The 25755-nt window shown below is 40.6% G+C and overlaps 2 protein-coding genes across 2 annotated transcripts; one reads left to right on the top strand and one right to left on the bottom strand.

Annotated features, from left to right (window-relative positions):
* Positions 1-430: 430 nt before the first annotated feature.
* On the bottom strand, positions 431-1246 carry LOC117305480 (very-long-chain enoyl-CoA reductase-like). Its single transcript, XM_033790362.1, has one exon. It carries the CDS (start codon positions 1244-1246, stop codon positions 431-433), a length of 816 nt encoding a protein of 271 aa, XP_033646253.1.
* Positions 1247-2352: 1106 nt separating this feature from the next.
* Positions 2353-23572, top strand: LOC117302894 (ceramide kinase-like). The gene is made up of 13 exons (XM_033786866.1): positions 2353-2670; positions 10064-10201; positions 10866-10988; positions 12012-12140; positions 13343-13406; positions 14493-14638; positions 15766-15840; positions 17627-17779; positions 18648-18753; positions 19599-19690; positions 21058-21269; positions 21946-22166; positions 23115-23572. The coding sequence occupies exons 1-13, from the start codon at positions 2526-2528 to the stop codon at positions 23227-23229; spliced, it is 1719 nt and encodes a 572-aa protein (XP_033642757.1). The 5' UTR covers positions 2353-2525; the 3' UTR covers positions 23230-23572.
* Positions 23573-25755: the final 2183 nt, after the last annotated feature.

Here is a 25755-nt window from a genome sequence, read left to right as displayed (position 1 = left end):
GTACTGATTCTCTTTTATATTTATACATCTATATTTATTTCATTTCTCGGGTAGATAACAAGTACAAGATTAATGCACATTGTCTTTGCTTATGGTAAGTATTATAGAGCAGTGAAATAGTGGCACTGAACATCGCTGGCGCGCTCATTCATTTCGGAACAAAATTATCCCCCCCCCCCCCGGTTGGAAAATCTTGGATCCGTCCATTCGAATTATTTCTATGACCTGTGTTTAGTCGATTACAAAATATTACTCGTTCTTGTGTACGAAAAGAGCTGTAGACGGTAATCATTTGAAAGCTTGATTATAAACAAGATATACTTAACAACGGTTCTGGAACTTTTTAAAATCAGTTTTGTAATGGTTTGGGCCTACGCATAATGCAAAGCTAGCTTAACGTTTCATTGGCAAGTTCATTATTGGCCAGCAGTCAAAACAAGAATGGAATGAGAGCCTTGCGGTTTTCTGGGTAAAGCTCCCTTCCATCACGTCCATTGAACTCATCCTTATATCGATGATGGTGTTTACGGGAGTAAACAACCAAAGTTATCAAAGTGGCCGCCAGGAATAGAGCACCATTGAGGGTCCAAGTTGCCAAGAAGAATCCCGTCCACGTGACGATTTCAAAGGTGTAATGTGGGCAGGACACCAGAGAGAAAAGAAGACCCCTGGGGATGGCATGGCCACTTGGGGGCGCCTCATGGGTGTTGTCTTGTTTGACATGCCGAAGTTGTCTAAGTTGAATGTGGGCCACACAGTTACCTACCTCCCCTACGAGGAAGGTCGCACACCCAATCAAATAGAGAGGTAGGTATGTGTTGATATATCCAAGGTCTGGACGGAGTGACCATCCTGCCCAGAATCCGAAGCACCAGTAGTAGACGGGTGCACCCAGCGTTTCACCCAAAGGCATCTTTCGTTTATAGCGATGTACAAGGAACACCTCGAGGGTACGGCGGACAAAATGACCACTGTAGAGCACTACCAAAATGACATGAGCACTGTCCCAGTGGCCGAACCAAGTAGATATATCGTTTATCATGCAACCGATGACCGGAAATGGAAGCCTCGATAAACCTGGCACGAAAGAGGCTATGATGAAACTCACCACTGTGCCGATGTAGAACGTGGAGTTGGTTGACACGGCATTGAAGCCGAATGCGTCTATTCTTTGGACTACTACTCCAACTTGGATTGGATCAGCTTCCCGAACACTGGGCTGCGGCTTTGGTGACGATGCGTCCATTTTCTCTTATTTTCTAGAATGCATACGGTGTTCAGCACGGTCCTTATTCTCATGGGATAAAGGTTGCGTTGGACGACCGATGTCACAAGTTCGATTAGGGTCTGTAATTATTAGGAGACTGATAATGCTATATGCTCGCCCACCATCGTGACTGTATAGGTCATATTCCAAAGGTCTGGATTATAGACTTGGACCAAGTTGGTTAATTATTTTGTTCACGTGCAACATCTGACAAAGCAAAACGGCGCGCTCTAGTAAAAGGTGCTATATGAAAAAAAGCAATAGTCAGTGTCTTTAAGGTCACCTGGAAGTGGTATTTTGTCAAAATAAAGCTTTTTCACTAAAATATGTGTTTTGATGAGTGGAATATGAATACATTAACTAAGGTTTACAAAAAATTAGTTTCCATGTTATTTTAACAAACTTGAAAATAAGCCCGACCAGAGGGCGCTGTTTGTGACGTCAATCGAGGTGCGATGAATCGCATGCAGTGCCAACACAAGATAGTGACGCTTGGCGTATAAGCTAAAAACATGCACTCAAGTCAAAGTTGTACCTGATTTTTTTCACATTAGGCAATTTGGTCTGTATGTTATTGTTTACATTTAGCGGCATTAAAAAAATAGTTTGTGTTTTTTTGTGCGCTCTATAAAGTTTATCACACAAATTTTTTTTTACAAAATGCAATACAATGGGTCATGGTTTCAAGAGTACAAACAGGATCAGCTTGTGGCGTCCTGGTCTACTCTATCGAGAAACAACGACAGCACCTCGAGGCCACCGTAGTAATCCGCCTCTCCACGATGCATTTTTATTGAGGAGTTAAGGCGTTTTAAACTTGTGATAGTCCAGCCACTGATCACAAAACATTTTTACATTTAAACAAAAAACAGTTTTTGTATAAAGCTGAAAAAGGGTAGTACATGAATATATATATTTTTTTTGTGGAGTGATTTTAAACTAAAATATTTTTATTTTCATAAAGGAGAAACGAAATAAAGTCACCAAAGATCTAAAAGTACGACTGGGTCAAGTTTAGTATAGAAACCAAGGTCAACAAATTGTAGGTCAACGCACTTTCACTACTGACATAGTGGTGGTAACGTACTACGTCGCCGTCACTCTTGACATTTCATCAAAACATACACAATTAAAATGCAGTTCCTGCTGCAGTACGAAACAACGGAACGAGCCTAGAGAGAGCCTTCAAATTAGAATCAAATCATGAAGTAAAACTGCGATTTTTGATGGATGATCGCTTGATGCACAGTCAGAGACAATGGGTGACGACGTGGTACTCTTTTCAGTTCTTAACTTGTCTGGAAAGTCACTGGATGTGACTCTATCAAGCCGGACTCTGTCGTGGGTTGCAAGCGCTTCATCCAGGGTGAGCGACACTGGGGTTCGAAAGGTGGAGACCCGCGGTGAGTTGTTGGAGGGGTGGTCCACGGTAGTCATACTTCTTGTATGTTATAGATGTTAAATTTGCACCCCAATGAGTGTTGCTTCAGGTAGATCTTATCATTTACCTCATCTAGATCAAGATCAATCACGGGAAGACTGTTTTAAATTTGGGTAGGCCTACCCCTTACTTTTATTTATTAGCATGCTTATTATTTAGTCCTTGGCTTTACCCACATGACCCAAATGTGTGTTTACTGTATAATTTTTTGTATGTATGTGAAACAAAAGCACTTAATCATTAGCCCTATCAGTAGTACTTTCCCGAGTCTTGTACACAAAAACCACCTAGGTATTTTTGGAATCCGCATTTTTACTCCGCATCTTTCAACTCATGTACTACTTGCGATAATGTAACCCTCCTCCCGACGGCCGCCCGCACCAATGGCAATGCACACTTAGACAAAATTATTTGTATAATAACGCAGTGACCGGTTTAAGACCGCTTGGCACAATCAGCCCCGGGACCTGTCTAATGGAGCCGACAATGGATAAGATGACTGATATAACAATTAAGATCTTATTCAAGAATACCTCGGACAGTTTCGCTATTCCTATTGGTGGAGAGCGCGTCACGTAGGGGTGTTTAAACGGTTGATAATGACCAGCTGCAGAGCTCTGTTTTTAACTGGTTGTTTTCGGATACTACGCGCTAGTCTTGGTGCATGACGTTTCTTCTTACGGGCGATGCGGGCGCTGTCCATGAGTTGGCTGCGCTGTTTGTGAAAGGAAAACGAGAACAGCTTGCACCAAGACTATACGCGCACGAACGGATCCGGAAACTGTCGTCTCAGTCACAACAATGCAATACACGGACAGACAGAGCTCTTAAGCTCGCCGGAAATGAACAAGTTTCACAGAGTTTCTTACTTTATAATGCCTTTTTATCCAAAAAGGCATTTCTGAATGGGAGTTAAAGAGAAGTGACTCAATCTTAAACTGCCGTTTAAAACCTTGTAGGGTCGTTGCCAGGTGTTTAAAGGCCCTCGCCTTCGGCTGGGGCCTTATCGCACGTCCACGACCCTGCCTGTTTTAAACGGCCGTGTAAGAACTCAACGCTACCCATTTATTCCCTTATTTGAACACATGACAAAAGGTTGTCAAATTGTATCTGTCGAGTACTGCAACAAACTCCTAAAGGGATATTGTTGAACATGTTGAAGGTGTGGTGTGACATTAACTTTACATTTTAATCAAAAAGTCAAATTTATACCACTTTGTTTTCAACTTTTTTGATGTTATTGTTACCTTTCACAAAACAGTTGGTGACCTACAGATAGATTCTGGTTTTACATTAAATGAGACCAAGGAAAGTGAAACCAGTGAATGTTCAGGTAGTATCCCTATTGTACCAGTGAGGATTTCAACTTTGTTGGGATCTTTGCAAACTTGCAAACCATTTTGGGCGATTTGGTTCCTGTTTGAGGTTTGTTTTGGGTAGTTTTCTCTTACATGTACTCCTTTCTCCTGCTTTGTTAAGGGGTTTCAATACGAAGCAATAGTATATAGACCAATTAATTTTAACCCGCATGCCGAGTGCTTTACGCTGTAGGTGACTGTGCCCCCATTGCTGGGTCGCGGCAGCGCATTTTTTGTTTTTACACAAAGACCATGGACTAATTGTCGTCTTTTTGACTCGTGAATTCGGTGTCTTTCTCGAGCATTAACACAATTTCATAACAGGACAGCATGACAAAGGGTAATGATGTATAGCCTAGAACACTGACAGTACAGAAAATGAATCGTGAAAACTTGGCAGACAATACGCGAGTTAGGCTATGTGTGGTAGAAATAGAAACTGCACAGTAGTTTAGGGTAGACCCTCTTAAATGTGTTACATTGGCATATTATCTGGATCTATAGAATGACAGTATTCACTTTCTGCATACTAAGTTTCAAAGGCCCTAAATCCACTTTTCCATGCTGTCCTCTCATGGAAATTGTAATAATTGAGGAAGAAACGTAATTTGCATACAAATTAAAAAGACGATGAGTTGTCCACGTCTTCATGTACAAAACGATGTGCTGCTCCGACCCAGCATTGGCGGCCCAGCCACCAGCAGCTTGCAGAACTTGCGCATATGGATTGGTCTATACTGCGATCAATACAGTGCGCCCTCAAGAGTTCACCCACCCAAGAGATGCCATTTTCCCAAAAGAGCAGTTGACTGAACTCACTTTACAACTTGGTGCTGTATGGTCAGCTTGAGACCTTGAGATAGACTGAAATGTGTGAACAAGATTCACAAGGTTATATTGCAACACTAGCTCACTGTATGGCTTGCAATACAAGCTTATGGCTTGCAATACCAGCCTATTGCTTGCAATCCATCTATGGCTCACAATACCAGCCCATGGCTTGCAACTCCGTCTATCATCTATGGCTCACAACCAGCCTATTGCTTGCAATCCATCTATGGCTCACAATACCAGCCCATGGCTTGCAACTCTGTTTAAGGCTCACAATACCAGCCCATTGTTTGCAACTCCGTTTAAGGCTCACAATACCAGCCCATGGTTTGCAACTCCGTTTAAGGCTCACAATACCAGCCCATGGTTTGCAACTCCGTCTATGGCTCACAATACCAGCCCATGGCTTGCAACACCAGCATAATGGCTTGGAACACTAGATGGCTTGCAATACCACAACACTAGATGGCTTGCAATACCAGCACGGCTTACTACACAAGCCTATGGCTTGTAACACCAGCCTATGGCTTGCAACACCATCTATGGCTTACAATACTAGCATTGCTTGCAACACAAGCCCATGGCTTGCAGCACCAGCCGTGGCTTGCAGTACCAGCATTATGGCTTGCAACCATGGCTCACAATACCAGCCCATGGCTTGCAACAAACACCATGCCAGCCTGTGGCTTGCAACCATGGCTCACAATACCAGCCCATGGCTTGCAACAAACACCATGCCAGCCTGTGGCTTGCAACACCAGCATGGCTTGCAACTCCAGCCTACTGCAATGCAGCACTAGAGTACGGATTGCAATACAACAGCAGCATTTTGCTTGCACCACCAATGTATTGGTTGCAATAAAAACATACACCATGGCTTACAACACATGTTTGCCATTCAGAAATCTTTGTGTCTTTGCTTATTGAAATGCCTAATGTGTACAAGAGAACTGGTAGTCATTTACACCATTTATGCAAGCGCTCGTTCGATCTTTTAGACTAAAGGCTGGTTCATGCTTCATAACGTGCCAAGATTCTAAGATTTCGTGTTCCAAAAAGATAGACCTAAACCAGCATTTACTCTTTCTGATTCACTTCGGGGATTGCTCGGTCCTTTTTTTCATTCTCCTCAATTTCTGTCTCCCTTTATACATTTATAAAGAAAGATCTACTTCTCTAATTAGAGATGATGCTATTTTTGAAATTTACAGTTTCTTTTCTTCTCCCCTTGGTTGATAACTGGTGATGATCAGACAGTATTTAGGACTCCTATTACTGTCTTCCGTACTTTCTACCTCCCCAGTCTCCCCTGCTCCTGTCCTTCTTGCCACATGGCTACCACCCCTTCCCCCTCAAGGTACATCCAGCATGTTTTTTTTTTACCTCTGTTCGGACTCGATTTTATGGCAGCATGTTTGTTTTTGGACCTCTGTTCAGCAGTCAGATTGGATGGTATGACAGCATGTTTTTTGTTTTACCTCTGCTCAGACTGGATGTTATGGTTTCACTGTACACAATCCAAAACCCTTATTCTCACTCATTCTTGGCTGAAGTAGATTTTTTTTAATTTTATATTTTGGTTCCTAGGACTTGTGTGTTAGCAATGTATCTGAGTTCTGTGGAAAAAAAATCACAGACCCCACAACCCTGTAACCAAAATTAATATTCTTTATCCTGATGCAAAATTTAACTATAAAACTATTTATCTATTGGTTTGTTTTGCAAGAGGTTTGCTCCTTGTGCGCTTTGACCCTCCTCATTTTACTCTCCTTCCATCTTCTCATGCACTCTCGTCTTGAGTGTTTCAGACTGGAGTTGTTGAAGAGCCTTGGATTGCTCATGCCCTCTCCCATGCCAACCTTTCCTTTGTCATATTTCATCTTGCTCTCCTTCCCTGGGGGAAAGATGCTTATAATTGGATTATTAAGAGGGTTCTTGCTCCTGTTGTCTTTTATCCCCATCCCTTCCCTGATTGGTTCATCTCTTAACTCGACGTTCCAGGTGGAGGTGATTGAAAGATAACAGAGCCCAATTTCATGGCTTTGTTACTGTATCCTGAACACCATTCTCTGCTTGCAGGACAAGCGCTGAATTTCTGCGCTAACTGTGTATTTTCATGGTAGCCAGCAGGGCTAGTAACCAAGAATTTTTAGTAGCCCTGATGATATTTTGGTAGCCCGAAAAAAAAACCATTATGTCTTGAGTCACGGCACAAACTTTACATACACCATCAGCACAGTTTATTGCTGTGTGTGATATTATTTTTTGCATTATTTTCCCACTAGCCCGCCGGGCTATCAAACTGGAAAAATGAGTAGCCTGGCTGTAAATCTGGTAGTCCCGGGCTAGGGGCTATCTCGACCCCTGAAGCAAACAATGCCTAGTTAGTAACCTGGAGTATGCACGCACACAAGCACAAATTCCCCACGTAAGCGCAGGACTCCCTGCTTCCCCAAGCGCCAATTATTTGCTTACGGTAAAAAGAGCCATGAAATTGGGCCTAGATCAGCTTTAGGTTGCTTCATTTGTAACTAGCCCCCAATCCCTACAGTTGTCATGGTTGTAGTCTGGGCCTTGCAATGCTCTTTGATTTCAGATGATTGCGGATGATCTGGGACCCCCAAAAATTGGTTAAGCATGAAAATAGTTTGCCTATTTTACACATGTTACAGGCCAAACTTTCATGCCATTATAACTTTTGCTTGTGACTGGTATTTAGCTGTTGTTTACTTAGCATAACAGTGGACTCTGGGCCTGTGTATGTGTATTCTGATTTTACTAAACATGGATTTGTTTGCTTAACAAAGACAATGGACACTATTGGTTATTGTCAAAGACCAGTCTTTCCACTTGGTGTATCTCAATGTGCATAAAATAACAAACCTGTAAAAATTTGAGCTTGATTAGTCGTCGGAGTTGCGAGATGTTAATGAAAGAAAGAAAAAAACACCCTTGTCACGCGAAGTTGTGTGCTTTCAGAGCATAATTTTGAGACCTCACCTTACGAAAACTCTGTACTTCAGATTACTTCAGAGGGAGCCGTTTCTCACAATGTTTGATATCATCAACCTCTCCCCCCATTACTCATTACCAAGTGAGGTTTTATGCTGATAACTATTTTGAGTAATTACCGATAGTGTCCACTGCCTTTAAGCATAATTTTGTGCTATTAAAGCATCTCTATGAAATTGGGTCCTAAAGATGACTAAAATGCAAAAATCATAGATTGGAATAATCATCTGGTAATAAACCTTCCCCTCATCCTTCACCCTTGCCTGCATACTGAACCGAGGTGGCTGGTTAATAACATCATGAATATGGTAATAACATCATGAATATGGTAATAACATCATGAATATGTACAGTTATAAAATGAACAATGGAGTGACCTCTTTTGAGAGGCTACCCCTAGCCTTTCTTTCTCAGGGAAGTGGTGCAACATTTTTGGATGATAAGGTTTGCGTAGTGGTATCTTTCCTCGACTTCCACCTCTGGGACCCAAGTCCAAATGCTATTTGAGGCACCATGCGGATTGGGTTTTCAGTCCCTACCTGACTATGTGGGTTTTCCCTGTAATAATTCTCTGTTGGTTTTCCTCCCACATCTGAAACTTGCCTTTTGTCTTCGATTCATGGATTTCTTGGCTAGTATACATGTACATGTTAAAAGTTAACTTTTTTTTTTTTTTTTTAAACCTCATCGGCTTTACAGCCATAATTACTGAAATGAAATGTGCAAAATAACTAAAATGCACAAGAGGAACTAAGTGGGTAATGTGGAAAAAAATACAGAAGGTGATCCCTCTGCTGCTGCTTACCAGGTTGTATTGTAAACATATGTAAGTGTGCGATTCCTGGGTACATTTTCAGATGGGAATTCCAAAGGTTCAGACAAAATAGGGAGACCACCAACTTTAAGTTGGAATTTTGTGGGTACACTTTTATAAAAGAGAAAGAAAAAAAGAGAGAAAAAATAAAAAGATTTTAATGATCAGGGGAGTTACATGTATACTTCAGCACTTATTTATACATGCAGACTCTCTCCAGCTGGTGTTAAAATTGGTTGCCTGTTTTATTTATACAGGTATGCGATTGGACAGTAACCAATGATGCACATCTGTTAGTTGTGCTTCATGCCTTAAATATTATAATAACCTACAGCGCTTGTGTAAAAGAAATGTAGTATTGTGAACTAACCTGAGAGGTTTTTTATTAACCATGGCATACCACAGCTGAATGCACATTTACATGTAATGCGCTAGATTGCCAAAATGCAAGCTGACATTTTCTTCAGAGAAGAGTTACTTTGAAAGCTCAAGCTTATATTTCAAGTGGGAAAGGTACATTTAGAAAACTAGATCAAAGCCCTGAACACAAGCAAATCTACTTTCCCACTTGAAATATATAATTTATTTATATTTATTTGTTTGTGTAAAAACATATTTTTCGGCCATAAAATCTAACTTGTATGAATTTACATGTTAGAAAAAAACAAGACATGATGAACCAAAGATCATAATTAGCACAAGTATTTTTTGGAGAGTGAGGGAGATGGGGGGGGGGGGGTTAAAAACTTGCATATCACAATTTTCCCCCTTTTTTAAACCACACTGTGAGATATTTTCCAAGGGTGGAAATTTTGCAAAGCTTTACTGGAGCCCCATGAGCATCACTGATTAACGGATTTGAGCACTATAATTATAAGAAGCCACTATTATTATTAATGTTAATTGATTATATTGACAAATGAATAAAAGAGAAAACTTTTTGAGAGAACGTTTTGGTGTTGGTTAAGGGAAAGTAGGGACTTTGGCCTAATTTCATAGAGCTGCTTAACGGCCAATTTTGTGCTTACTGTGCGACTTCCTTTTCACAGCGCTGCTAAACGTAAGAACACAAAATAATTGTGGTTACCTTTCAGTGCTTACTGTAAAAATAGGATTGACGACACATGTAGCAATGCAAACCCACGGTGAACGCACAAACTTCCCGCCTAATTTTCTTGCTTACCTGTGAAATACACTTAAATGCTTTAGTAGCAAAGTTTTCTGCAAAATTTCGCACGGAAATTTGCTTACCGGAGAGTAGCGATATGAAGTTGGCCCCTAGCTGATCACATGCTGTAGTAAGTACTCATGTCACTATTTGCTTTTAATGGATATTTCAGAGGTACATCATTATCATTTTGTGAAACTGAGTGAGATCATCGGTGTGGACACAGATATCCCCGAGACAGAAGACAAAAGTGGCCAGGGAACTACGACACCTCATAAACTTAACAATCAAGACGACTTGACTTTTACAGGTAAACAATATCTATGTGAAAGCATCATCAAGTATTGTACCTTCCTCATACACAGTATACATTAGGCATTTTTCAAGCATTCTCAGGGCTAAACAAACCGACTAGACCTCTGGCTTGAATCCAGCTTAGGCTAATCTTCTTGACAACCCCAAAATGCATGACCACTCTCCTGCAGATGTAGCACATCTGTACTGAGTAAGAACAGGTTAGTTAAAAATGTGTCTCAAAAATCCCTGTCAAAGCTTCTTTGTTTCTCACACCGCAGTCGATCTGAATGATTTATGCAACTGAGGTCAATGACTGTAAACACAATTCTGTTGTCGCAAACTGCACATACTGTACCTCGTAATAAGCACACTCGCATTTAACACAGAATTTGGCCATAAATTTGAGCTACAAAACATGTAAAGTCAGAGGGTAAAAAACGTAGTAGTTTCACCCATGAATGTTCACAGATGTGAACCAATTTTATCTTAAACCTACTGTGAGGGTAACATACCTGCGCTTTTTAATGGGTTAACATTTTGGAATCAGGGAGGACGTTATACAGGCAGTCAAAGAATCTTTGTGAAAACGATGTATCTTGTGTTAACTGAGTGCTTTTGGTCGGGGTCTTTGAATGTTGTAGTGTACATGATTCAAGTTTATTGTGTGTTTCTTTCAGTTCACTGTATACGAAGGAACAAACAAGGCAAATGGCGATTACGAGATCTGAAGTTTGAATGCACGGACGAGGCAACACGCCAATCTTGGGTGGACAAAATCCAAGATGGAATATGCAAACAAGGTACTCATCATTGATAGTCCCTTTTGTAATTTTAACAATTAAAGTTTGTAATGCAAGTTCTTGTTTGATTGAACTCGATTTTAAGTGCGGTGTACGAACAAAGGTTTTGCCAGCAAGACCAGTTTTACATGTACTGTTTCAACAAAGGCAAGAGCACAGACACAGAAGCAGCAGACAGACACAATAGCAGCAGCCATAACTATTCATGCTGTACCTTATCTTGATTCAAAGAGAGTCAACATAATAATAAATAATGATAGAGACTTACAATGCGCATATATCCACCCAGCTGGGTGTTCCAAAGCGCAGTAAACCCAAAACAAATGAAAGAAAACAGACACAACTGGTGTGTCCCAACATATGCATAAAAATAAGAATCTGTGAACATTTTGACACAATTGGTCATCAAAGTTGCAGAAGAATAATGAAATAAAAAACACCATTGTTGCACAAATTTGTGCACTTTCAGAAGCTTAAAAAAGGCTGCAGGCCGGACATGCCTGAAGTTTTTTAATATTTGAGTGAGAAAGTACCGCTTTCTCAAAAACTACCTACATTAACTTTAGGGGGAGCCATTTCTCACAATGTTGTGTACTATTAACAGCTCTTCATTGCTTATTACCAAGCTTTTATTCTTAAACAATTATATAAAGTAATTACCAATAGTGTACAGTGCCTAATGTACATATTATATGTATAGGCCTGTTTTCACTAACTTTTTAAATGCATTTTGATGATCTCCTGTACTTGCTGGTCCAGATTTGTGGCTTCTCTTGTATTTCTTTGCTGTATTTTAAATTCTTTCCTTGTTAAACTTTTAGTGATTCATGTCAGTTTCATGTATAAGCACCTGTGAGCACTTGCCTTTTAAATTGTTTTGGCACTTTATAAATGCTTTTATTGCTATTATTATTACCAACATCAACGAGGTTTCATCATCATAACAGGGAATAGAAAATCATGTCCATTAATTATTGACTAACCCCCCAACTACGTTGTTTCTCGTTTTCTCTCTGTTCTCAGGACCCGTGAGGCCTAGACGTCTATTAGTATTCATCAATCCATTTGGAGGAAAGAGAGAAGCAGCTAGCATCTACAGAACGCACAGTGCCCCGCTTTTTAAGCTTGCCAGAATTAAGACCACGGTGATCTGTAAGTTTGATAAAACACTATTTTATTATTGGACTGCAGGCCTGTATGTTTTTTGTTTGAGAGGGCAAGGTAACAAGGCATTTTCTCCATCCTCTGAGGAAACTGTAAAAATTCTACTGGAGCATTTTAAAGACACTGGACACTATTGGTTATTGTCAAAGCTAGAACAGTCTTCTCACTTGGTGTATCTCAACATATGCATAAAATAACAAACCTGTAAAAGTTTAAGCTCAATTGGTCGTCGGAGTTGCGAGATAATAATGAAATAATACAACACCACTGTCCATGTTGTCACACGGAGTTGTGTGCTTTTAGATGGTTGATTTCGAGAGCTCAAATTCTAAATCTTAGGTCTCGAACTCAAATTTGCGGAAAATTACTTATTTCTCGAAAACTATGTCACCTCAAAGGGAGCCGTTTCTCACAATGTTTTTTCCTTTCAACCTCTCCCCATTACTTGTCACCAAGTAAGGTTTATGCTAATAATTATTTTGAGTAATTACCGATAGTGTCCACTGCCTTGAAGGGCACCAAGGCAATGACTGGGGCATGGAGGCAACCGCCTTCGTTGCCGCTTCGTTTTCTCTGTGAAGTTTCAGACTGATATACTGACGATGATCAGACTAATCAGCTGATGAATACTGAGACTGATATACACTGACAATGATAATGAGTAGGCTAGTCGAAAGACGTTGAGACCAATTTAAGAACTCACCTCCCAGTAGTGAAGTTAATAATGAGAAGTCCCCTCGATCCACTATCTTCTGACTGGCATCTTGCCGAAAGATATTTCAAGACAAAATAAGGAGATCACCAAACAATTAAATAGGGAGAAATAACAAACCTGTGAAAATTTAGGCTCAATCGGTCACGTTGTTTCCGCACGTTTCGCCGTGACATGACATGTGTTTACTATAAATCCGTAATTCTCGATGTCGAGAATTGATATTATTGTTTCAATGTTTTCTCAAAAAGTAAAGCATTTCATGGAATAATATTTCAAGAGAAGTCTTTTACCATTAACTTCTTTAAACCCTGTAAGTTATTGTAAATCTGTGAACTTTTATTTTTTTTTCTGTTCCGAAAGTGTATAACGGCTTTAAGAACTAAGATATCAATTAATGTACAGTTTCATTTAAAAATGCAGTACCTTTAAACTAATCCTGATTGTTGTATATATCTCCCACCTTTTTCTCCAACAGTCACCGAAGCTAAAAACCATGCCCGTGATGTCATGCTGACAAAAGATCTGACAGCCTTTGATGGGTGAGTTAGCAGATATTATAACACCGCTTACACAAATTCTGCCTCTTCATTGGCTGAGAGCACGTCACATGATATACAAGTCTTAGTTTTACTAGAAACTCGGCGGCCGTGTGATAGACATTTTGCCATGCAATAGTATACAAATATTGACTGCTTCGAGTGCTATTGTTAAAACTGACTCCCAAGGTGATCCCCGGAGTGTTCTATTTTCCCAAGGCGAACCCCAAGGTGATCCCGGAGGGTTCTATTTTCCCGAGGCGAAGCCGAGGGAAAATAGAACGCTCCGGGGATCACCGAGGGAGTCATAGTTTTAACCATTGCACAAGTAAAAGCAGTCAATATTTGTTTTATAACACCCCAAACATTAATTTCTAAATACTGTACAGACCTGAATGCTACAAACCACGGACGACGCGAATACAGATTGCGAAAACTTTTACTGTGCTCTGCATGTAGTGTCATGTAATCCAAAATGGTTACAGACTATTAATTTATCATCCTCGTACACGCAACGGACATCTGGGTACTGCATGCCGTGTGATAGTCTTCGGACTAGCGCACGGCAAACCGATGCACTATCACACGGCCGCTGTCTAGTAAAACTAAGACGTATTATGTGACGTGCTCTAAACCAATGAAAAGGCAGAATATTGGTAAGGGGTGTTATAATGAAGACTGTTACATGGCGCGGTACTAGACGTCTTTTTACCCTTCTCGAATCCAATCAGTCGGCACCTGTGTATCTGAAATGCGGCTCCCTCTGAAGCAACGTAGTTTTTAAGAAAGAGGTAACTTCTCACTGAAATATTTGAATTGAATTTGAGACGTCACCTGAGGTGTAAAATTGAAGGCATCTGAAAGCACACAACTTGTGTGACAAGGTTTTTTTTCTTCCTTTATTCTTTCACAACTTCAGCAACCAATTGAGTAAAATTTCACAAGTTTGTTATTTTTTGCATACATGGTGACAAGACTGGTCTTTGACAATTACCAATGGTGTCCAGTGCCTTTAAAGAAATTTGACCACCAGCAGGGCTTATGAAAAAGACTGTGATAGATTCCTTTTTTTTCTCCTTATTCTTGTAGGGTTGTTTGTGTTGGAGGGGATGGTACCTTTGCTGAGGTTGTTAACGGTCTCCTTGTGCGCACACAGCAAGAGGGAGGTGTTGACCACCATGACCCCGAGGCTAGCCCCTCATGCCCCAAGCTACGGATTGGGATCATACCTGCAGGTAAGGAGTTTTTAGACGGGGAGGTCTTTTCTGAAAGACACACAATGCCTGAAGGACACTTAAGGTGTGGGCTACAATAATTTTTTCAGGGGCAGTTGCCTCCTACAGGGGCTGAAACAGGGTTACCCCCTTCGCAGTCAATATACGGATGTAGGCTTGGGTATCATCCATCAGAAGCCTGGCTGGTAGAGCAGAAAGCACTACCTCCCCAACTTAACATGCTTAAGGAAGTCCTGGACATTTGTAATGCATGTCAGTAAAGATTAAAGTTGTGTTCCACCTGATCCCCTGGCTGCCACTTCCGAGGTTATATCTTGGGTGTGATCCCTGGCTATACAGCAATTAAGGGTTGTAACTCTTTTGACTGGCACCCTGGAAAAAATATATTGTCTAAATAGGGAGACTGCCAACATACATGTAGGGCTGGATAGCTCTGTTGGTAGTGCACCGGCTCATTAATCTGGAGGGCGCCGGCTCAAATCCAATTCTGGTCATTTTTTTCATCAGTCCTACATACATGTAGGGCTGGATAGCTCAGTTGGTAGAATGATGGTGTGTTCAAATCCGGCTCTCCAGTCAATTTGTCTTTGTTCAAACCCAACTAACTTGAAGAAATTGAGAAAAGGTACATGTAATTCCAGTAGAGGGTTGGGGTGACAGATTTGAGGTCATTCTTGAAGACAAGAATAAGATTAGGGCCACTTTTGGAAGAAGGAGAAATGTGAGCTCAATCCTTGAAAGGGACTATGGTGGGGTGAGAGATGAGGTCCCTCTTACATGTAGAAAGGCAGCATTAGGGTGGTTAATGCAAGGTAAATCCAGAATGAAGTACAAGGGTTAGGGTTGGGAGCTTCACTCCCTTTAAAGATCATGGCCCAATTTCATAGAGCTGGTAAAGCAGGAAATATTGCATAACTTTATTAGTAAGCCATAAACAGGATACCAGCCACAAATGATGCATGTGATATGGTATTTTGGCTTGTAAGGTAACTTTATCCTGGTAAACGTGATTTTGTTGTTGATGCTCAACTTTTCTTTTGGTGCTCAATAAGCGACTCTTTGCACGTTTATGAAAATGGGTACTCTACAGAAATCTGATCCTTTGCTGTTGTATTTGGTATTTTCAGGCTCGACTGATGTCATAGTCTGTGATACAACAGGGGTCAACGACCCAGTGACCTCGACTATTCAAATCATTCTTGGTGAGTAAAAGATGCATCGTAATAGTGTTGCATAGTCTTGTTTCAAGGCGCTTTTGTTTGTTATCGCAGTCCCAGCACTATTAACGACATTAGTCCTCGCGTACTTAAGACGCAAACCGTGCCTCACTAATGCCAGCTGTTACAAGAACCATACAAACTACAGTTCATGCTCAAAATTGGTAAAAAAATGAAGTTTGTTTCAAACTTGCATGGTATGAAGATAGTCATAATGGAAAACTTCCCTTGACATTTGCTTGAAATGTTGTAGTTTTTGAAAAATGGGTTAAAACTTTTCCTTTGCAATCTCGAGAGTGCAGCCTAGGCCTGGATTCACAAGCAGGTCAGGGAGGCCGTGGCCTCTGTTGCCCCTGGTCTTGGCCTTGGTGCCCCTTCAAAAGTTCCCCATTGATTTTCCAATTGCAAAATGAAAATGACCTTGCCCTTTCAAAATGTTCAAAGATAAAATTCCTGGCTTGGAGTCAAAACTCTGATAATCAATTGAGCTTAAAGGATTTGGGTACTTTTTGTAACGCAAAACACAATGTCCACAGATTTACATTGAACTTTTACACTGTTTGAAGATAGTAGAAAGCTTCCCTTAAAATATTACTAGCAGAGGTGCTTTGATAGTTTTTGAGAAATGAGTAAAACAATGTCACGAAAATACGTTTTATACATGCTAAAATAGTTTTCGTCTTTAGAGACGAAAATTGTTTTTGTGACTTGCTTTACTCATTTCTCAAAAAGAACAGCACCTCAGCAAGTAGTATTTTAAGGGTAGCTTTCTACCATGCCTCGATTGGTTGAATGAGCGGGGGGCAGATTCTGCGTGGAGCTTTTTAGCGTTCTGTGTGCGTCATGAACGTTATCGTTTTCGTCATTGCTGCAGTGTGACTTGGCCTTTAGAGATAACTTACTGAATCGTTGTCACAAAGATTTTGCACCGTCTCTAGAATTCCTCAATGGTTGTTTACATCTCAGCGGGTGGGCCATATCCTCTGTCATCCCATTTCTTGTAGCCTACAACTTCATCCTTAGCTATTACCTCAAGATCCCCCAGCACACTGACCATTGCTCCCCTATACTAACCACTACGGCATCCAACTTATTCTAGGTAGTGATGATACCAATCTTATGTGATTTCAAACTCTGGTGTTTCTGATCAGCAGAGTGTGGGTTCGAATCCCCAGCCATGACACTGTGTCCTTAAGTAAGACACTTAACCATTGCTTCGTCCTTCGGATGGGACGTAAAGCCGTTGGTCCCATGTGTTGTGTAACGCATGTAAAAGAACCCAGTGCACTTATCGAAAAGAGAAGGGGTTCGCCCCGGTGTTCCTGGTTGTGGCTGCTTAATGCGCCGTAGCACCTTGTAAACCCTTATAAGGTGCTAAATAATTGGGTCTCAGAATTCATCACTGCAATAACCTATCTTTCTGAAAGTTTGTATATACTCAGCGCCTTGAGTACCTTGTTTGGTAGATACGTGCGCTATATAAGACTTCGATATTATTATTATTATTATTATTTCTGTATGACATCATTTCTAAATCAAATAAAACATCTGCCCAACTTTCACTCTGGGCCTAGACTACTCCTGCGACTTCCCCTTACACAAGATACTCGCCTCTCAAATGTACATATACATGAGGCTAGGTTCAGCACCTTTGCTATTTGTATTGCTATTACATGTATAGTTAACTTGTAATAAAACAAGACCAGACCCATAGAATTTTTTTTCTTCAATCTCAGGGTAACACTATTTCCATTTATTTGTTGCTCTCTAGGGTGTTCACTAGGCCTGGACGTTTGCTCGGTTCACAGCGGCCACCAGTTGCTAAGGTACACAATCTCATTCATGGGGTACGGCTTCTTCGGAGACGTCTTGAAGGAAAGTGAAAACTACCGTTGGCTCGGACCTAGAAGATACGATTTCAGCGGTAAGATTGTGTAAGATGGAGCAGCCATCTTGCTCCCATTCAAACCAATGTCGCCAAAACGAGGCTGCAAGGTCAGTTAGTCTGGTCAACATTAAAGTGGTGGTTCACTCATAGAGTTTTCAAATAAAACCATACAAAACCATATGACACGGCCCGATGAGAAGCATTTGTGGCTCTTGAGAAAACAGTGCCGACCAATCATATACATTTCACACAGGTCATGCACCAGTTCACACAACCAACATTGTAAGGAGAAGTTTCTATGCAATTGTATTTACGTAGCCTTAGGGATTCAAACCCATGGTGGGCCAGCTCAGTTACGTGTGTGTGTAAATGCAGTGCTCCCTTTAGTTCTATCACTGTCTATTAATGCCTAGGAAGAGCTATTCCAGCTTTTGGAAGAGTATATTTTGGTCCCCAAGTCTAAACTGAACAGGCCATCCAATTAACATGGGACCTTCTCTGTCAAATTACATGTAGGTCTTGTTGGGGATTGTGGAAGTTACTGTAGTTTAAAGCACAATGAAAGAAAGATGACAGATTTACTCCTTTTTTTCCATGTGTTTTTCAAAGCTAAAAATCGTCCACCACAAGGCCAAGGACCTACTCAAGAGTGCACTTGTCGAGCGTATTTCAAGGGTTACCAGGGAAATTTTGCTTGTACTCAGGGATGCTACACGGTACTAGGCATTCTTAGCTTACACAGCTAGCGCAGATATTTGGCGCTTGCACAGCTTGCGCAGCAAGCTGAGAATTAGGGACCATCAGCGCAGATTTCTGTGGTAGCCATGAAATTTGGCCCAGATCTGACCTCGATTACTTTATCTCTTGTTTAATCTTTATCCTTTTTTGCTGAATGTCTTGTCAGGTTTCAAGAAGTACTTCGCTAACCAGTCATACTGTGGTGAGGTCTCATTTCTCGTCAGCGCCGATGAAGATCACCACCCGCAGGACAAGACAAAATGCAGGGTTGGGTAAGTTGGAACATGAATCTGGGAAATAAGACGTAGCTGGATTGTTCTTACAAGAATTGACCCTCTTCATTTGACGTCATCATCAGAATAATCTTGGATGCACCATTTTGGGGCTCAATGTCACTTTTGCGTTTTTCAGTGGAAGTCGGCATTTTAGGCATCGCAGGATTCACGCGTTAACCTATTGACCACCAAAATGGTGAGCGGGGCACAGTCGTCGCGTGTGACGTGCGTGCAAGGGGTCAATACTGCAAAAGTGGATTACATGTACTATCACATGGTGTTATATCCACACACCGAATGTACATTGATTGATACCTCACCATGCCATGTTTCAAAACCTACATGTACAACCAGGGCCCAATTTCATAAAGCTGTTTACTGGTAAGCAAATTTGTGTGCTTACTGTAGCACAAAACATGTGTGTAAGCATAACGTATTTCACCATGATTTCTCTAGTAAGCAGACCATTTCTAGGCGGGCGTGCACGCTCTTTATGGATTTGCATTGTTGCGTCACTCCTGTGCTTACCACGGGTTAGCCAGCATTTACCCTTGCTTGTTACAGTTAACAGCTTTATGAAATAGATGTTCTGCTAAGGGACGCTCCATAAGCACAAAACGGCTGCTCACATGTTTTATGAAATGGGCCCTGGGTCTTGTTTCTGTAGACCTGTTTAAGCTTTAAAAATAAGCTAAGCACCAAAAAATGATGCGTGTGCGTGTGCTTTAATGGCCACTTTCTCAGCAACAAAGGGGTTACTCGATACAGTCTATTGTTAAAAAACCCCAAAATAATTGTACGCCTGTTTTGACCTCTAACCCCATCCCTCATTTAAAACACAGATGTGTTGTATGCCTAAGACGATCAGAATCTCAGTTGAGTGACCTGCGTGAGTGTTTAGACAGCAATGTGGAAGCAATCGACCTCCAAGAAGGTAAGGCCAGGTCAAAGGTCAAGGTTGATGCATATTTTAAACGGTTAAATGTTATCATACTTGATGTAATGGGTAGATGACAGTTTTGAAACCAGTGCATATATAACCATGTTGATTTTTGACAAAAACAAAATGATACATTACGGTACATTCCATTTCATTTCTTGGCAGGCAATACAGTACATGACACTCTTTATATCAGAACTTTTACGTTTTGTCATTTTATCTCATCCTAAATTCAAGTGTTGTTAAGAAAAAGAAGAAATAAGGCATAACCAGTTTTGTGATCTGCTACTTTCTTCGTACCAAAGATTGTGCACCGTAATCTTCATAGAATGCAAGATTTTGAGCTGTGTGCTAGTTATGCTTTAAGGCTCTTCAGCTTGTGTCATGGGAAAACTGTGACAAAATAGGGAGACTGCCAACATTGGGCTAATGTAGCTCTGATAATAGAGCGCCAACATAAATCTGAAGGAAGCAGGTTTAATTTCCAATTAAAGGGTCTATGTAACTTTTGTAGGACAAAAAACACAATGTCCACAGATTTACACTTAACTTACACAGTTTGAAGATAATGATAGTAGAAAGCTTCCCTGAAAATATTACGTGCTGAGGTGCTGTAGTTTTGGGGAAATGAGTAAAACAATGTCATGAAAATAATTTTCATCTCATGAGACGAAAATTATTCTAATCATTTACAAACGTATTTTCATGACATTGTTTTACTCATTTCTCAAAAACTACAGCACCTCAGTGAGTAATATTTAAAGGGAAGCTTTCCACCATCATTATCTTCAAACCCTGTAAGTTAAATGTAAATCTATGGACATTGTGAAAAAGTACCTAAACCCTTTAAGCAAAATATCTGAATTCTACTCACTGATTTCACTACGACTCTTTTATAAACATTCACATTGAAACCCACTTCCCCAGGGTAGTGATCCTGACCCACAAGTCTACATGTACTTATTGGTGTCAAATAACAGAAATACTGAAGGACACACAGGAATTCTTACTGTTTCTTATTTGATGTTCTCAGGACATATCGGGTTGATTTTTACGATTCAAGGCTGCTTTCATGGTAACATTTGACACTGTTTCCCAATACTTCACATTATAAATAAGAACCACTGATATTTTATGTATCAATATTTGTATCAGTAAACTTATACACGCAGTGACATCCTAAACCATATACATTTACGCCGCATGAACTTTTTAGATCGTGTTGAAAACAGTGTTCATTCCCAAACCTGTGAGTACCAACCTGAGTTTGTCATTGGCAAATTATCATTCTTCTTTTATTTTGTCCATTTTTTTTCTCCATAAATTGATCAACAGTTCCTGTTTGTAACTCTTGATTTTAGTTAAACAGGAAAAAGAAGTCTGGAAAAAGGTCACAGGTAACTTCTGCGCCGTCAACGCAGCACTTGTTAGTGGTTGCAATCGTCTGTCCCCTACGGGTATAGCGCCCTCGTCACATCTCGGTAATGGGTGTCTAGACTTGCTCCTAGTCCACAAATGCTCAAGAATCAACTTTCTGAGACACTTGAATCGACTTGGGAGCTATGGGAATCATGTAAGTGTAAATGATAACAATGGGCTTATTCGAGTCTAAAACAACAATCAATGTAACCTGAAAATGGGTGAAACTGCAATGGAGGACTTTTGGGACGCTTTGAGGCAGCAGACTTGCCATGTAAAATCTGTTGTTCTCGGTAACGTGCACATGCTTAAAACTACGTTAACAATGGAAGTTTACCTGGCAAGTCTGCTGCCACCTAGCGTTCCAAAGCCGCCCATTGGCAGGATTTAGATTAGCCTGAACATCTGACGTCACTCTTCGAGGCTTGTGAACAACGCCAGAGACCGGCCTAAAAAAATTGCAAAACCGGCGTGTAGTTTGACCTCTGACCTCGGTCATTTCACATAGAGATACGCTGTCAGCTTCTATTGCGTACGTGACAGCAGTGACTATTTGGGCATCTATGTCACTGCATGTTTATCAAACAATGATTGTATACAATGGAATCAATGGATCTGACAGCGGGGACCTGTCTTTATCGGCAAGGATAAAGACAGGGACCCAGTCAAGATTTAGATATGTTGTCACGTACAGTAACAAGCTTTGATGAGCTTCTGTCCAACTACCTCCATGGTCCAAGCAAGCAAAGTTTTTTGAAGGCAGGGGCATTGATTTTCAAACATGGTGCATCATCAGTGAAGTTCCTTAATCACGTTCTTTTTACCGTCAGTTCAACTTTGACTTTGTTGAGGTGCACCGCGTTAAAGAATTCAACTTTAAGTCCTTGCCGAACTGCGACGAGAAATCCTCCGGTTTCCAGCCAGAACAATCCACGTCCAATACATCTCTGGTCAAGCAGCCACAGGCCAGGTACCGGGCAGCGGGGGACACCAGCACCAGTACTTGGAATATGGATGGCGAGAGTGAGGACATTGCTGATATTAACGTGCAGTAAGTCGGCCATCTTTAATTAATCAAAACATATTCATTAGACCCCTTTCATGTAATGTCCCGTGCTCAAAAAGCACCCTCACAGGGGTCATTTAAGGAGGCAAATGATTGGATCATAGCTGCTCTATTGTGTGTCAAAATGTAAAATTGTCGTAATTCAGCCTTTGTGCTGTGAGGACAGTACTTTAATAAACCGTTTTACCTATCTGTATCATATCTATCCATCGTTTTTTCAATTACATTGTTAATCGTTCCGCCATGACTACTACAAAAATAGTCACGACTACCTGATTGTGTTGCTCACGACAACATAGCTTATCTTAGGAAACACAATAAGACATTAGTGACACATTCTTTAATCCTTTCAACGTGAGTTTGACTATATTGAGTCTGGCACCAAACATCTACCTCAATGCATCTAGGGGATTAAAATTTAGTTGTGGCTAGTGTCAAAGGCGCGACTCTTTGAGGTGCGACTAGTCGAGTAGTAAATTCCACTTGAACCTGTGACCTCCAGATTAACATGATGGCACTTCACCAACTAACCTACGTGTTGCCATACAACCGGTAACTGCAGTGGCCAGGGATCTTGCCCAAGTTTAGATACAACCTTAAAAGTGGCAGCAGAGGGATAACCATAATATAAGGGGATACAACTTTCTACTTCAATAATATTAATAATAATAATAATAATAATAATAGTCTGTTTTTATATAGCGCTTTTTACATAGTGTATTTATATAGCGTTTTAAACACCATGTCTCAAAGCGCCTCCATCAACACTTTTCTAGTTTTAGGAAGCAAACTACCACACAAAGCCAGCGAGTTCAAATACTGATTATTGCTGCAGCATCTCTCTCAGGAGCGTGTTAAATGAATACATGGTCAATGCAAATTCCATCTCTGATGAGCTTTGTGCGTAACAATCTTTGAATCTTGCTTTTTTAGCGTTCACTGCCAACTAGTGAAGATCTTCGCCAGAGGTCGGGAAGACGTTGGATCCATGACTGCCACATGCTGCTCATCACAAAGTAAAAGAAAGAGCAAGTCTGCGTGGAGATGAAGATCGCCATGGCAGTTCTCCACATCGGACAAGACGCTTTTGAAACGCATGATGTGAGTGGATTCAAGCAAGGCTGAAGTCATGAGTCCTTAAAAATTAATCCAAAATCATAATCTGTCCTCTTGGACATTGTTGAAATGGTTTTGTTTTCCCTTGTGCTTCAGTTTATAACTTCAGCTTATAACTCACAAAGTGTTAGATAGCCTTGGAAAGTGAAAGCCTCAGCACTTAAAATTACCAAATAGCTAATTGTGTGCTTAATTTTAAGCCAAGCACGGCCCAATTTCATGGCTCTGCTTACCGTTAGCACATAATCGGCGCTTACGGACGCAGGGAATTCTGCGCTTACAGCAATCGTATTTCACAGGGTAGCGGCGAATTTTGGCTTCTGCACGTGCGTACTTCACGTTACTAGGCATTCTCTGCTTACAAGGCTAGCACATAAATTCTGTGCTTGCACGTAAGCGGGGAATCGTGATCGTAAGCACAGAATTCGGCGGTAAGCAGAGCCATGAAATTGGGCCCAGATGTTTTACTATCAATTTTGTCACAGATTCTAATCTCAGGTGAGTTTGGTGACCGTTTGTATATTATTCTGGCAGTACTTTTTATGAAGAAGAAAATCAAAGATGTATTATACGATAACATATAATTTATGTTTATTACCATTAGTAATATATTTGATATGAAAAAAACCCAAGTATTCATCAATTTCTGAACAAGGACATGTTCCGCGTTCAGAACCTCTGAAACTGCAAGTTTCTTTTGTGTCAAAGCAGTTGGGTGGTTTAGGGGATATACAATAAAGAGCGCCCCCAAGAGTCGGCTCTAAGAGGTATATTTAAAGGCAGTCTACATTCAGTAATCATGCACACGGAAATTTCTAAGCCTCGGTTTAACAAGATGACATTTAACAAAGAGTTAAGATGGAACATAAAGGCACTGGACACATTAGGTACCGGTAGTTATTCAAAATACATAGTATATTAGCATAAAAACTTACAATAGTTAAAAAAACATCGTGAGAAACGACTCCCCCTGAAGAAATTTAGTTTTTGAGAAACAGGTAATTTCTCACCAAAATATTTGAATCTGAGAAAGACGCCAGGCCTGAAGCCTTTCTCAGGCATCTGAAAGCACACATGGTTTTGAAAGAAGGGTGTTTTTTTTTCATTATTTTCTTGCACTTTTGATGACCAATTGAGCCCAAATTTCCACAGGCTGGTTATTTTATGCAAATGTTGGGACTGTACACAATTAATAATAATAATAATAATACACGGTTTTTATATAGCGCTTTTTCATGGGGTGTCTCAAAGCGCTTTCGACATTATTACCCCTGGTCACTGGGCCTTAAATCATTCCTTAAACCATCTCAGCTCCCTGGGGAGTATACAGCCTGTGCGACAATTATATGCGCTACATGGCTAAACCAATCACAAGAACCATCTCTGCCCTCACAGGTACCCATTTACCCCTGGGTGGAGAGAAGCAATTATAGTTAAGTGTCTTGCTCAGGGACACAAGTGTCACGACCTGGATTCGAACCCACACTCTGTTGAACAGAAGCATCAGAGCTTGAGTTCGGTGCTCTTATCCACTCGGCCACGACACCCCACATCTCAATTAAGTGAGAATACTGGTCTTTGACACCAACCTTGTCCAGTGCCTTTAACTGTGTATTGGATCTTTACTTAGCAAAGCGTGGTGTTGCAATACAAAGCACTATGGCAATAATGACAACTCGTCTTATCTCATCTCAGGGCGTATTCGAATTTGCGGCCGGAGCAGCAGTTACAACTGTTGCCAAGGCTTTATAAGGTCACAAGAATCAGCCAGGAAGTAACATTTCTGGTGTAAAAGGGATTTACTTTTGAGTCCCTAGATGCCTCTTTGCCCCCCCCCCCCATATATATATATATATATATAATGAATAGGGTAGATGGCCTTAGCTTTCGATCCAATCCGGACCTTCTTCAGAGGCATAAAACAAGTACAAACAAATATATATATATATATTTTTTTTTGGGGGGGGGGGGTTAACACACTCCCGTGTCTAAAAGTGTTGCTCACCCATGACTTCTCCACACTGGTATCTTTGCTTCGACATGTCTGAGTGCTAGTCTATTGGTTTTGTTGCCACAAACATTTAAAATTACAAATGCAATGCGAGTGAACCACGTAACTACACTAATATAAATATATAATTAAGTAATAAGAGATAAGTCTGGTATAAATATTGTCAATTGTACAATTTACTATTTTGTGGAGTTTATATTGAGCACCTAGAATATTTTGCTGTAAGTGACGTTTTGCTACAATATATTTAAACAGACAAAATGGCTGCCGGAATTCAGGGACATTATAGAAATCTTTTGCAGGTTGCATTTCAAAATGTTCACGTTTTTCTGAAAATAATTATGTTTCCAAACAGTGACTTGTTTTTGTTTTACCTTGATAAGATAATTCTCATTAATTTTGCATAGATTGGGATGGATGAATCATTTTGAATCCAATCGCCTAAAC

Source organism: Asterias rubens, chromosome 2, assembly GCF_902459465.1.
Source record: "Asterias rubens chromosome 2, eAstRub1.3, whole genome shotgun sequence".
NCBI classification, from domain to species: Eukaryota; Metazoa; Echinodermata; class Asteroidea; order Forcipulatida; family Asteriidae; genus Asterias; species Asterias rubens.
The sequence above is the reverse complement of the archived record's forward strand: the minus strand, read 5'-3'. Positions and strand labels throughout refer to the sequence as shown.

Bases quoted from the DNA above. Each gene is read 5' to 3' on its own strand.
- LOC117305480 (XM_033790362.1), bottom strand. From the start codon at position 1,246: ATGGACGCATCGTCACCAAAGCCGCAGCCCAGTGTTCGGGAAGCTGAT.
- LOC117302894 (XM_033786866.1), top strand. From the start codon at position 2,526: ATGGGTGACGACGTGGTACTCTTTTCAGTTCTTAACTTGTCTGGAAAG. The intron at 17,780-18,647 runs GTAAGATTGTGT...ATGTCTTGTCAG, and splicing joins TAGAAGATACGATTTCAGCG to GTTTCAAGAAGTACTTCGCT. The intron at 18,754-19,598 runs GTAAGTTGGAAC...TTTAAAACACAG, and splicing joins AAGACAAAATGCAGGGTTGG to ATGTGTTGTATGCCTAAGAC.